The sequence below is a fragment of the Castanea sativa genome, chromosome 1, assembly GCF_040712315.1.
Source record: "Castanea sativa cultivar Marrone di Chiusa Pesio chromosome 1, ASM4071231v1".
Classification (NCBI taxonomy): Eukaryota; Viridiplantae; Streptophyta; class Magnoliopsida; order Fagales; family Fagaceae; genus Castanea; species Castanea sativa.
Window position 1 is genome coordinate 29,953,364 of NC_134013.1, and position 14,397 is coordinate 29,967,760.

The 14,397-nt window shown below is 33.3% G+C and overlaps 2 protein-coding genes across 3 annotated transcripts; one reads left to right on the forward strand and one right to left on the reverse strand.

The window, feature by feature from the left end:
- Nucleotides 1–4,819: 4,819 nt before the first annotated feature.
- On the forward strand, nt 4,820–6,605 carry LOC142607952 (ethylene-responsive transcription factor ERF061). The gene has a single exon (XM_075779644.1). It carries the CDS (start codon nt 5,328–5,330, stop codon nt 6,294–6,296), a length of 969 nt encoding a protein of 322 aa, XP_075635759.1. The 5' UTR covers nt 4,820–5,327; the 3' UTR covers nt 6,297–6,605.
- Nucleotides 6,606–7,936: 1,331 nt separating this feature from the next.
- LOC142643375 (uncharacterized) lies at nt 7,937–14,074 on the reverse strand. 2 transcript variants are annotated; one of them, XM_075817991.1, is made up of 16 exons: nt 13,670–14,074; nt 13,457–13,507; nt 12,912–13,087; nt 12,461–12,538; nt 12,099–12,210; nt 11,480–11,564; nt 11,333–11,384; nt 11,186–11,247; nt 10,997–11,109; nt 10,790–10,911; nt 10,011–10,079; nt 9,797–9,854; nt 9,394–9,467; nt 9,134–9,179; nt 8,692–8,771; nt 7,937–8,209 (listed from the first exon to the last, which is right to left on the reverse strand). In XM_075817991.1, exons 1-16 carry the CDS (start codon nt 13,800–13,802, stop codon nt 8,147–8,149), a joined length of 1,374 nt encoding a protein of 457 aa, XP_075674106.1. In that variant the 5' UTR covers nt 13,803–14,074; the 3' UTR covers nt 7,937–8,146. The 2 variants fall into 2 exon arrangements, with proteins under 2 accessions (XP_075674106.1, XP_075674097.1); XM_075817982.1 differs by having other exon boundaries at nt 8,692–8,774.
- Between the last annotated feature and the right edge of the window lie 323 nt (nt 14,075–14,397).

Consider the following 14,397-nt stretch of genomic DNA (forward strand, 5'->3'; position numbering starts at 1 on the left):
TTGTCTTTCAAGTTTCAAAGACTACCCTACGCCAATACTTTACTACTATTTCAACGTTACCTTTGCGTATTTAATGCACCATGCTGGGACGGGTCCACTATGGTAGGACACGTACCTTTCTCACCCAGCGACCCTTTTGGAAGAGATAGAGAGAAGGTCTCGCCTTCTTCGACCAGTGGCCAAGTCCCAATCGGAGGGAAAAAATAATAGAAAACAATGTTAAAGATACATCTTTTATAAAATAATAATAATAAATGGTAAAAATGGTAAATTGTGACTAGTATAATTCTATATATAATATCATATTTACAATAATTTATTATTGATAATACTTCTTATTTTTTATAATTAAGTAATTGAAACATGCGATAAAGGATTTGAATGGCATATTTTTGTTAGAAATACTAAAAAACAATATTTAAACTACAAGACTCTTGGATTATTGATAATATTTTTATTATATTCAAATCAATTTTTTTTAGAAGAGAAAGAAGAAGTCTTACATTCAATTTGGTTAAGCTTAATTTTGTTTTTTTTTTTTTAAATGTTGGGTTTTTTTATTCAAAAAAAGGTTATAGTTGTACTTTTATATAATAAATAAAATAAATGAATGAAAAAAAATTTAAACACACACCTTAAGAAATTCTCAAATTGCTCCTTCTATCTAAAGCTTTATGGATACATGAATTTAAAATAATTTTTTAAATTAAATTTTAGTTCAAAAATATTTTCTATAAAAAAAATTATAATATAAAGAATTTAGAAGTGTGACTAATATTTAGACAGAATGAGCAATTCAGTTATTTCTCAAAATTTAGGGACTTCCAATTTAAAACTAGAATATTAATTAAGGAGTTCGTTCAATTTGATCCAAATTTATTAAGAAAAATACAAAAAATAAAACAACAAACACTTTGTCTAACAAAAATTTCTCTCCCTATGTATGGCTCACAATATCATAGGCTTGGATAATTTTTTTTTCCTTTCTTTATTTTGGAACAAGAGCTTCCCTAGTGAAGGTACAATTTTAGGCATGTGAGTTTCAGATATTCATATCTTTAACATGTGAAATTAACAGGCTAGTGTGTGATTTGTTTCCATCTCATAGGTCTTAAAAGGACCAACAATTCAAAAAGTACGCCTGCACAAAGTTATGCAAGTATGCATTATTGATTGACAATTGCACACGGGAGTGATTGCCACATAGACGGAGAATGAAATTACAAGCAACGGGATATGGCAATTGGCGGCGAACAATATTTCTTGCACAAGTGGCTAAACTCTCTCAATTCTACCAATCTAAAAAATAGTGAAATTCTAGCTATCTAAATATGGTAAAAAATTCTAGCTATCTAAAAAAAAAAGGTAAAAGAAGACAGCCGTTTAGCTCAGTGCTTTTTTGATATTTTTTTTTAATGCGTAAACTTGTTTAGAAAATTCTATTGTAGTTGAATAAGAGATTTGAGATTCAATTCTTACCTACTCATAAAACCAATCGGTGTTTTAGACTGATGAGATAAGAACAATCATCATGAAATGAATACATAATTTTTTTTCTTTTTTTTCTTTTATTATCAATATTCAATATGATTTGCCACTTTGATAGGACACCATGTTCAATACAATTTATTTTATAGCTTTAATATAACATAAAACAAAAATTGGTACCAGAATTTGTAATGCTAGCTCTCATTCACAAGAATTTTTATATCTTGTTTTTATCCCCTCAATTTCCTGCTTTGGCATTTCTAAATAATAAGATTTTATAAAGTAGAAAAACATCACAAAAGAGTTAGATATATGACTATGAGGATAAAGAGGCTGAGTAAGTGTGTTGGGCCGTGAGCTGTGCCCGATGACATATAAAAGCCAAGGATGGTCAAAAGGTTTGTTAAGTTTTGGGGTCAATGGACCGAAGATAATAACAGACTGGCGATAGTTCCCAAGGAGCCAAGCCTCCTTGGGAAAGCATTATGAAAGGTTGGAACCCAACCATCTCGGAAATGCTGTACAAAAGGTGATCGTTCTTTTGAGGATAGGCATTAGGGAAGGTAGCCAACAACAAATGAAGAAATATCTAGGGAGAAGGTTGATACCACTACATTAAATGCTCTGCACCAAACTAACTGGCTGCATTTATGGAGAAATGACATATGAATAGTGTTATCTCAGTTTACAGCTATTCACAAAGTTTTCAAGAGGTTTTGATGGGACAAGCATCCAAGAAATTACCTACAAGATCAACAAGTGGAAGGCTAGAATGAAGGATAGAAGAACTATATAAGGGAAAGACCTCGTAAAAAATGGGGCATGTAATCTGAGAAGGGAGAAAAAAAGAAGAACACATTGTATTCATATAAACTTGAGTTATTATAAGAATATCTCATCCTTGGGCTTGACCAAGGAATATTATTTCTTCTAATTTGTGTTTTTAGTCTTCTTGGCATGAATCCAATCAGTTATAATTGATATTTAATTTGCTGAGACGTTTTTCTATAAAATTCATTATCTAACAAATATATTATTTTGAACTTGTTGGGTCATCATCCATTGTTCTTGGTAGACTGAGTTACTAATTCTAGTTTTTTCAATGTTCTTTAAGAAATTAGAAGAATTAACGATTTTTTTTTTTTTAAAATGAACGAAAGAGTTAACTAACCTTGAATAGAACAATATTGAGGTCTATTTAGTATTGACCCAACTTACGCGCAACGATATTAACCAACCAATTATTTCTAGAACCAATCCCAAAGTATATACTATATATACTTAAAAAGTCATAAAGTCCAACGCACCTTCTAACTTCTATAGCCTTAAAATAAAAATAAAAAATAAAAATAAAAAACCTTCTATAGCCTTATATAAATTATAATTGCTAGTGGTTCACCTCCATTTCAATGTAAAGATCTTGGTTGACATATGCATATTAAAAAAGTACAAAAATATTTAAGTTCGGTTTGTTACTGTTGTTTAAATAATGAAAACTATTATTTAGAATACAACTTAAATATTATAACATTTTTTCACTCACACATATTTTCACAATACTTAAATAACGTTATTAAAAATATCTTACCATATAAGCCTTTAAGATATCTTAACTCGTATCTTTAAGACACTTGTTGACTAAAGCTTGAATTAAACTTGAATCCTTTTTTTGTCAATCAATAATACAACTTAAACCAAAGGGTTCATGATAAATTTAAAACTTAAACACATATTGTTCAAATTATTTCACTCGCAATTTGAAAAATCCTATGAATTGACAGTGTTGTAAATAAAACTTATGAACTCTAAATTTATTATAAACAAAAAATTCTTCAAAACTTCAATCAAAATATGGAACATTTCTTGAGCGGTTCAAACTTGAAAGAAGTTCAGGGGTTAGAGATAGCTAATTATAAGCCAAGTTGCGTGGAGGTTCCGGGGTACGAAGTTGAGTTAAGAAAGGCATTGTGGTGGATTAAAGAATAAGTCTGATGTCACATAAAGTGACCTAAAAAATATTATAATTTATTTATGTGATGAGTTGTAATTGGTAGAAGAGTAATGGTAAATTCGACACCCTTACACTAATTATAACTCTACATAGGCGAATTGTGGCATTTGTTGGGCACTAGAAGGACTCGCGGATAAAAAGGCAAAAATTTGTCTTGCACGAGACGTAAGAAAAGCAGATGAGATCTGTTTGGCAATGAGACGCGTGGCACAAAAGTTATGATGGTGTGGACTTTAATTGCATTACATAGTTCACAGATGCTGACTCTGTCTATGTAATAAATCAATAAAGTGGCTTTTTTAAGCAGCACTGTCACAAAGAGGAGAGAGAGAGAGAAACAAAGATAGAGAAGTACGGTCTAGTGGGGACCACGCGGAGTCAAAATGTTAATTTTTGTCAAACTCTAGCCTATGTGTACGTCTTTCTCTACAAACTTATTACCGATTTCTTCTTCATTATTTTGTGGGAGCTCTTTATGACAAGGGTTCAAAAATTTTTTAAAAAAATTGTAAATTTTTTTCAATTTTCATAAATTTTATTTTTAAAATTATATTTTAAGGTACACGTTAGTAAAATTCTTATAACAATACTCTTTTGATGTATTGTCCAATAAAAAAAAAAACCCCCTTTTGATGTTTTTTATGTAACTATTTGTTTAACTACATTTTTATAGTGATAAATAATTAGGCCATCACATGGAAAATGATTTGGGTTTAAAGTTAAAAGCTCCCAACTCTGATTCTTCTAAAGAAAAAATAAATTTTAAAAACTATCTAAAAAGTGAAATTTTAAGTTATAAGCTAGTCTCTCTCACACACAGTTTAATATTTTTATGATTAAACTACAAACCAATACCATAAAAATAAACAAATCTTATAACAATTCATTGCCAACAAATATGATTTGATTATAAAATGTAAAACAATGTTGGAACCATAATTTTTGTCACAACTCATCACATGACGACAAATAATAAATGATGAAAAAAACATGATGGTTTCATATATTTATAACTCACAACTCATCATATAATAAGTTGTAATAAAAGTTATACCAAGAGTTGTGATTTTAACATTTTTCTAAAAAGCAGGCCACAAACTTGCATAATCTTCTTTAAAATGAAAACAAACAAATCTTTTAATTACTTGTTTAGTTCAATAATCACAAGGGCATAAAAGTCATTGCACAAAGAGGTCATCATGTAAAAACTAGAGTTCAAATCAATTTAGACTTTTAGATATTATGAAAAAGGAGTTTTAAGAGGGAAAAAATCAATGTTAAGCGTTATACTCTGCACTCTGCAGCTATAAATACTACCAAAGCTGCAGACCAAACCTAGTCTCAGCATAGTAATTCAAAATCATTCTTTTCAATAACCAAGGAAAAAAAAATCTCCTCCATTTCCTATTCCCTGAGTACCTCAGCTTTCCTCCATGATTAACTCTGTTCCTCCAATAACTTTCCTCTCATGATCTCTGTTCTCAAAGGTTATTAACCCAAAAAATTTCTTCTTCTGTGAACAACCCAATATCTCTTTTGAGTTTTTCACAAATCCACATAATTCCTTGGATCACTCGGTTTCAAAGCAAAAGTTTGTTTCTTTTTTTCTTTCATTCTCATCCCTTCTCTGTTTTCCTTTGCTAAAACTTTCATATCTTCACTGTTTTCCTTTGCCCATAACCTCTGGTTACCAATTTTCATCATATCTAGGGAAAAAAGGACCAATTTTTAGTGTCCTTGTTTCCTATACATTGTTTTCCATTTTTTTTTTTTCCCTTTCTATACTCCACTTTTCCTTGAAAACAAAGCTTTAAATTTTGCCATAACCATGGATACAAACCAAGACCAAAACATTCCTTTTACAAAAACTGATGGTGCTGATATCCGATCCTCGTTATCTCAACTCATATTAACAGGCGGCACTAGCACCTTGGATTCAATATTCTCTCATTGCAGTCCATCAAACGCTATCACTAACCCTGTTTTTGAGCCTCTGGGCTCCTCTGTTTATCTACACCAGAGAGATCTTCTACAAAAGCTCTGGCAAGAAAACCGACCAAGCAGTTTGCTTAATCATACTTATTTGAAAACCCCACTTCAGAGCTCTGTATACACAAGCAGTTATAAAAGTCCCTGCAAGAAAAAGCTATACAGGGGAGTGAGACAGAGACATTGGGGCAAATGGGTTGCTGAGATTAGACTACCGCAGAACAGAATGAGAGTCTGGTTGGGTACTTATGAGACGGCAGAAGCCGCAGCTTATGCTTATGATCGTGCCGCTTATAAGCTTCGTGGCGAATATGCACGCTTGAATTTCCCTAATCTAAAGGATCCAAGTAAGTTAGGATTCGGAGATTGTGCTAGATTGAATGCTTTGAAGAGCTCAGTTGATGCTAAAATTCAAGCAATTTGTCAAAAGGTGAAAAGAGAGAAAGCTAAAAAGAATGCAAAGAAAAGCATAGGTGGTTGTGGTGATGGTAGCAGTACTACTAGCAAAAGTGAGAAAACAACGAAGGTGGACTCATCATCGTCTTCGTCATCGTTATCGGCGCCACTGTCACCATTGGTTTTTGGTGATAGTTGGGGTGGTGAATTGTTATCACCTGCAGTTTCTGAAGATGGGTTTTGGAAGTGTGAGAATTCACCTTCCTCTGTTTCGACAGAGTGTCCAATAGCAATGGCACTGGCAGAGGAATCAGGTTTAGAAGGCTGTTCACTGGAAAAGATGCCTTCGTTTGATCCCGAATTGATCTGGGAAGTTCTTGCTGATCAGAGGAGTATGTGTTTCGGACGCTGAATTGTCAAAATGCTTACAAGTTTTGGAGGAATTTTCTTTGAATGTGAAGCAGGATTTTTAAGTGTATACGGTGGTTTTGGTGGTGATGATGTCCATAGTCTGTAGGCAGATGCTTTAATTTCCTAGTTTCTTATTCCAATCTAATGTTGATTTTTGAGGGTTTTTTTCCAGCTTAGTTAGGGGCTACTAGGTTATGTTTTTGCCTTCTGCTTTTTGTTTGAAGGCTTTAAGAATTATCTTTGAGCTAGTTCCTACACAAAGTGATGTAAGATTATATTGTACTTGGTCACTTTTTAGTTAAATATATTTCTATGTTATTTCTACAATAAAGGTCTTACAGTTTTTGTATTAATTTATACTAATACATTTCCAAACAGATGTTAATGTGTTATAAAGCAACTGGTCAAGGCTAAACTTGAAACCTGATTCCTGCCAATAAATTACACGTCTCCCATGAGGTATGCCTAGTGTAATGACGAATAACAAAACAACCTGATCTCTTATCTTTGAGAGTTAGAATCTGTCCACGTTTCATAGCTAATCCTCCATGCCTCTTAAATATTAAGAAGCTGTGTATGAAGAGGTGGTCCAAGTCCTGAGCCCAATGCCCCATTCGAGTGACTGAGAGATGGTGACTTTAGAACGACAACAAAATTGGAAGCGTTTCTGTGCAGTATCTTACTTTTGTACCATTGCGATTCCTATGCTTGACATATGATAAAAGGCAGCTCCGGATGAAAGAAATTAAAGTTGGGCTATTATTCAAATGACAATAATAAATTAGGAAAACACACACTAAAAGAAAGGTGAAACTGAAGTGCTTCGTTTGGTTGTATCTCAGAGGTTTTTCCAATATCCTTAAGCAATAGACTATAAAATGCCCCCGATTCAGTACGCAAACTTGATGGTGACCCCTAGTGAATTTTAATGTCAATTTCAAGTTAAATCTTCATTGGCCCTAATCAATTTTATAGTATCTCAATAAAAGGGATTTGTTTTATCAAGCAGCAAATTAACAGGATAAGATGCAAGACTGTCTACTTTTTGACTTCTAAGTAATTAGAAGTTTAGAAATAAATTTCGAAGATGATGAAGTAAGCTTGACACCAGACAACTCCAAAGAATCATGAGAAAAATTCCAAGCAGCTTTCTTGAGATAACTGATATTAGGCAGCTGCTGTAATAGGCTCACATGCAAGTAGATTAGAAATTGACATTCTTACAGTCAAACTATTAAGCAATTTCTACAAACAGTGATTTCTGGTTATGACTAGAATGAATTCTACGCTCCTGTATCAAAGAATTACATCGCAACAGTAGAAATTAGGCGAAACTCAACTTTGCTCCAGCAGTCTTTGTTCACGCTCATATATGGCCCTATCTTATCAAACAATCTTCTGAACCACTAGTTGGCAAGAAATATAAGACATCCAAGGGAATGTATCAATGTAATGAAATCAGTGGAATCTAAATGCTTTAGAAAATCTGTTTTAACAGCTTTTTTTTTGATTTTTTTGAAAAGTATCTTCTGCTAGATGGTGACCCACAACATGCACTTTCTTTTTTTGTAAGGGCGCACCGGCAGGTCTTGAAAAAAGTGAAGCATTCTTGCAAGTTGCAACATTGTTGCAGCAGAGTACTACATGAAATTTTGCATGTGCATTAACCACAGTTTACAGTAAACAAAAGAAAGGTACTAGCAAGCTACACAACACATTGATCCTGTTTTCTGGACAAGATATGGAATATACTTCCATCATGATTATAGCACCTCATAAAAAAATAATTTTACATAAAATAAGAGGACCTCTAATAGCCAGATACAAGCTGATTAGAAACTTAGAAAAGCACTACCAGGTCAGAGAAGTCTTTGAGTGTTGCAGTTTTGCATTGTAAGAATTTTCTATCTCCTCCTGCAACATTCATAAATTGCATAGTTAACCAAATGTTTCCTCACCAAAACTAGCATCTTCAACAGAATGTTTATTTAAGGGGTTCATCCATTTAATATTGTGTGCTAAGCATATGCATAAGAGGAGGAAACAGAAATGCGTAAGTTAACTTTCTTGACATTCTTTGACAAAGGAGGGAGAAAACTTCATTTTGAAAAGCTAGAAATTTGTTTATCAAGTTTCTTGTATGGATAGCAGTGGCTGAGGAAGTTCTAACAGGAGCATTAACAAAGCCTACCCTTTCACAAAAAGTCTGCATTTTATCTAACACTGAATATTCTTAGTCGGCATAGCCTAGAATAGTTCAAAACATAGCCCAAGGACCATGATATCAAAGATCAATAATGCTGCCTAAAATTTGTAATAAGCTATATGCCAAGACATTTATGATGACAATTTCCTCAATCAACATACAAAGGGATAATGAGAGAGAATAGGCATACCTTGCAAGACTTTAGTAGAGGCTGCAAGAATGATGATCTGAAAAACCTGATTGATTTTCCAAGTGAGGTTCTATCCCATTCAGCTGTCGAGCAACATAATTTACATCATCAGTGATACTGGAGAAAAATCCAAATGGTATCTATATTAAAGTGAGCATGCAGTAAAATGGATTACCCTGCAAAACCTAAAACAGAAGTTGACCAACCATATTATATGACCACCAATTTTTAACTTCTCGGATGTCATCAAGTCCCATACGAATTAAGGAAAACCTTAATGGAAAGGAAGCCCCACCCTTGCACCAACTATTTTTTATTTTCAGATTGCTTTTGTGAACCACCAAAAAAATTGATAGAATGCATAAAAATTTGGGTAGCTAAAATAGTGATGCAAAGGCAATGGAAAAACTGTAAATAATGTCCTAGTTTTGTAATAACATACCATCATCATCTGTTCCCAAACCTCCCATGTTAATTTCCTCTAAGAGCTGTAAATTCAACAAAATCAAATAACACTTACTGAGAAACAAGAGACAAATTCCACATACTGCAGCAAAATAGAAGTTCAAGATCTACATCATTAGAATAAAATCTAAATTGAACTAGGCTGAGAATTTTTCAAACCATTTCACCTTGGATTGAAAAATCTTCCTGGCAAGCAATCATTCAAACGAATAAAAAATTTCATTTCATCACAAGTACCTTGGAAAGGGTTGGTACTGCAGTAGGATCAAATTCCTCGCAACGATTTGGATCAATGGGAACACAAACACGACCTGGAATAATGAGAATAAATTACTATACAATACCATTATGACCCACATAACTAAAGCAATATCTACCATAAAAGATGGCAGTTAATATCACATATCAGAGGTTTCTTATGATAAGCATATAACTTTCATCACTAGTATTTGATAACTAATATTACTACTTTAGGTTAAAAAACTCCGGTATTCAAAGAAAAACAAAACCCTATATATTTTCAAAAAAATTATCTAACAGCGTATTTTCAGTAAAAAATAAATAAATAAATAAATAAATAAAACTAGAAATGGTCACTAATATCTGATATGGATTACAGGCATATGCTCCAGGTGCTAACCTGTCTTTGGATGTATGCAGAATGGTGCTTTTAGCAAATGGTTCATGTGTTTTGAAACCTAATACCAACAACAGATAGGTCAGTTGAAGAGTTAGTATACATATGTCAGATATAACAGGCTTGATTGTCTAAGGAGTATATAGCCTTTATTTGTATCAAGTTATGATTCTGAGAAGAATGTACACTTTGAAAAAGTAAGAGTAATAGCACAAACCTCCATATCGAGTCGAGGGTAACTAAAAGAGAATACAATCTCTTCAACACACTTTCCCAGTCCTTGTGGCTGAAATAGGGAAAGATGTACAATCAAATTTAAGTTTCCATTAAAATTCCTTAACAAGATTATAGAAGTTCTTGTCCTAGTCTTTCCATAAACATATCATTAAACCATTGGCACAGCAATGGCTATCCTAAGTATTCCAACATTCAGCTCCTTCAAATCCCTTCCATTGCCTGTTTGCTATCCATTGCACAGATGGACCTCAGCAACGAGCACTAGGCTTAACGCCTTCCTTAATTTCTTTGTTCTTAAGAAAAATCACATCAATGAAGGCCCTATCTAAGTTGACCTAATTAAGGCTGAAAATTTAATAAGATTTGATGTGCGCATTTGTAGAAACAAGGGCAGTCTACCAATTGTATCATAAAAGAATTCAACAGCTTAGGCTTAGGCCCAGACAATCATACAATGCAATCCACAAAACACGTTGCTGACATCAGTTCTATCAAATTGTTTTAAGCAATTTCTATGTTATTAGAATTCAATAATATCAACCATGTGACAAAAAGAAATAGAACGTGATCTCAAAGATGGCTGAAAAATCCCCTATTCCAATTGAGGCATCTGGTTGCCTCAGAGACATACAAAATTAAAATTCCTATCTACATCCTAGTTTTCTACTTTCTTCTACTAGGTTAGTGTGGCACAAATGTCCATCATTGATTACAAGGTTCCTAGCAAGAGATAGTTGCGCTACACTAGAAATTCCATACCTTCTGTTTTCCTGATTTCAGTATCTTTTTTACATGTTTCCATCGATCAACATTAATGTTTTCTTTTGAAATGGAGGACTTTTTGTTGTCTTGCCACTTCCCCCGTAGTTCAGAAGTAATAGCTGCAAAGATAGCTTCACATATAATACTTCACTAACCATGAGCATAGAACATTTTATACATGAAAAGGGAAAAAAAATTGTGTACATTCATCAGGAATCATTTCTAAGATCTTCTCATATCTCTCCTCAGTTGAAAATAAGCTTTGATTTGAAAGCAAATTTCCCTCAAAGAATTCCTCCAGGACTTTATATGATCTCCTGTAGAGATAGAATATGTCTTAGTAGAGGATACAATTGGCCTAGAATTAAAAAGTCAATACATACTAACACTTACAAAAGGAACGGATGTAAGGCAGAACTTATTAAAGACACCTTTTTCTGACTGTTTTCATTTCCCTGAACAGAGTACAGAAAATTCCACTAAACTTTATGAAAAAAAAATTCCTCCAAATTAAAAGTTTGTCAAAACAGTATAACCCACCTTGTATACACGGAAATATTCAGCAATAGATGACCTCTGTTCATTCGTCAACCTACAGGAGTAATGGCAATACAGTTTGAATCTTTGAGCATCATGAACAAAGAACTTGAAAAAGAAATTTCAGAAATTGATTATTTAATGTACAACCTTCTTGCTTTCGCATCACAAACCCAACAATGAACACCACGTCGACCACTATATACCCAGAGAATGTGATTAAAACCGAAATCATCTGCAACAAATTATTTAGAGCAATGTGGAAAATCAATTAACTGAAAACATAAGGCTTCTTTAAAACCATATGACTATACAATTAGTAAAAAATATGATAATAAAAAAAAATTAATATACAGGTCCAACATTGTCCTGTGAGTTCCAAATACGAAAAAGGCAGTATTTAATATCCTCCTTTAAGTATGGATTCTTGTTAGAAAAAGCATAAGAACTAGTGTTTCTTTTAGATCTCATACAGCAACTCAAGTATGGAGAGCTTCTGACCCTACATAATAGCTCTCCTCATTAATGTAGGTTGAAAATTATAGAATTGGGGAGTAACTTTCAAGCAATGTCTCCACATAAATAGCCCCCTAAAATGTTTACCATGGAGCCTTTTTCATTGTGTATATTTAAAACACAGTCCCTGAAAGATCTAACATCCATCTATCTTGTCAATATAAGACATCAGATTCTAATTAATATTACTGTATTTACTTGATGTATATGGATAAAAAATAAAAATAAAATAAAATAATAAAAAAACCCATACCTCTGAGGGCAGGATCAATCACTTTGATGGCAATTGTCATTAGTGTCCAGCATTTTAAGCAAACATCAGCTCCAGAGCAGCAGTATCTAACATCATCATAGTCTGTCATATCCTGTGGATATAAGTCGACGTCAAACATCTCAAACAAGTTGACACACTCAAACATTGGGTAAAATACTGTCTATTTAATAACTCCCAAAACATTTGCCAATGAGCACTAGCTCAAATGGCGCCTCCTCTTACAAAAGCGAAGTGGAGAGTGAGATAGTGAGTTCAAGACCATCCCACCACCCACTGGTGCATTTGTAACTTACCAATCAAACAATTTTAAAAAAAAAATCCAAAAGTCTTGATCAACTTACTATATCAAAAACAAGCTCCTTCTCCACCGGAGTGAAAACATTATTGCCACTTTGTGCATACGCGTGCCTCTTTGCAGGCTACAGAATATAAGTGATTAAAAAAAGAATAGGGCCGTTAATACATAGGTAAACAAGGGCAAAAATTGCAATTCACAATAAACCACATTACCACAGAGAGAAATCCTAGCATTTAGTTCCAGGCTTTGTTATGCTTAACAAACATCAATACACAAAATTGATTGCAAAATCATGCATGAACTAATTACAAAGCCAAGTCATTACATGTACTATAAGAAAATTGAAAACTTTTAACATGTGGCAACTATGTATTAAACCAAAATTGTTGCTATCTTTCATTTAAACAAGCAAGTATAAACTTGGAAAACGAACTAGATATAACTAAATTATCTACTAAATCATGCTCACTAACAGCAAAAACAATTCAACTTACATCAACGCTGTACACCGGCCCGATATCTATTTTAAATGGACACTTCTCCTTGATGGAATTTTCAAGTTTGGACGCGCTGTTGAAAGACTGGAAGCGCAGATAAATGTCGTTATCTAATGTAAATGAAAATTCTCGCCGGCCGAAATAGGACTCATCACAGCCAGGATGCTTCCCATCTATAAACACCAACCCAGCACATATTTAGCAAAGAAACAAATACACTAAAATATTGTTTCCATCCTTAAAGTTTGCACGAATTTCATTTTTCATCCCTAAATTTATTTAAAGTACCCTTTTCAAGCTAACTAATTTTTTTTTAAATAATGGTTTAGTGATAAAAAAGAAGAAGATATTTTTCGAAGTTTAAGGACTAAATGCCTCTCATTTTCAATAGTTTAAGGACGAAAATGAACTACTAGTTTAGGCTTGAAAAATAAAATTCATGCAAAATTTAGGAAAGAAAAAAACAGTATTTTAGCCAAACAAATACAAAATATCTACGCATAAACACACAAAGAGCAATATTAGGAAATGTGATTTTTTACCATGTCCATAAGACATCCATTTGAATATATCTGCATGCGGAAATAGTTTTCCTGGCACAAATTGAACAATCAAACAAATAAATTAAAATTTAATCTATTAATTAAAAAAATTGAAGATTCACACTGACATTCAAATCTAGCTAGATTTATACAATACATAAGCAATAATTACAGAAAAGAAATTGGAGAAATATATATATATATGTAATTTACCGTAATAGACTTTGAGATAATTGGCGTTGAAATCGTCAGGAACGGCGTTCAATTCGCTCCGTTCACCGTTGAGAGGTTCGCGCTGATCGATCTCCATGTCTGCGGTTCCATTCTCGATTTCCTCTTTGGTCATTTTGAGTACTACACACCTTTACTTTTTCTCTTTCAGATTTCACAAACAAAATCGCTCTGTCAAAATCAAACACAATATACGAACTGGTTACAGAGAGAGAGAGAGAGAGAGAGAGTGCTTCGTTCGTGAAATCGCAGCCGTTGGTTGGTTGTGGTTGAGATCTGAGGGTCAGGATGGGAATGAATGAATTAAGGTCTCGAAATGGCGGGAACACTAGGTAAATAAGTCCTTTTTTGGCGCGAAAGATTTTAGGGGAAGAACGAGAGTCTGCCAGCGCGAGAGTTTTTTTTTTTTTTTTTTTTTAAATCACTGGGGCGGCATTTGAGATTAAAGGCCCATGAGATCTTGGGCTTCTTTAAAGCCCTATAATTTAATTCTTCTAATCTTACTCATATTATGCGTTGTTTTTGTATACCTAAAATTTGGATCATTGCTCCGTGTAATGGCACCTTTAGGTGGCGTTTGGTATGTGGTAATGTTTTAAGATTTTCAGGAATGTTTAAAGATTCCCATGTTTGGTTGCTACGTGAATCGATGAATCCTTAAACCCCTCTAGGAATGTGGATTCCCTTTAAAACAGGTGGGAATCCAGATT

Coding starts and splice junctions, on each gene's coding strand:
- LOC142607952 (XM_075779644.1), top strand. CDS start 5,328: ATGGATACAAACCAAGACCAAAACATTCCTTTTACAAAAACTGATGGT.
- LOC142643375 (XM_075817982.1), bottom strand. CDS start 13,802: ATGACCAAAGAGGAAATCGAGAATGGAACCGCAGACATGGAGATCGAT. Junction 13,508..13,669: donor TTATCTCAAAGTCTATTACG/GTAAATTACATA, acceptor AATTTGTGCCAG/GAAAACTATTTCCGCATGCA. Junction 10,912..10,996: donor AGAAATGATTCCTGATGAAT/GTACACAATTTT, acceptor CTATCTTTGCAG/CTATTACTTCTGAACTACGG.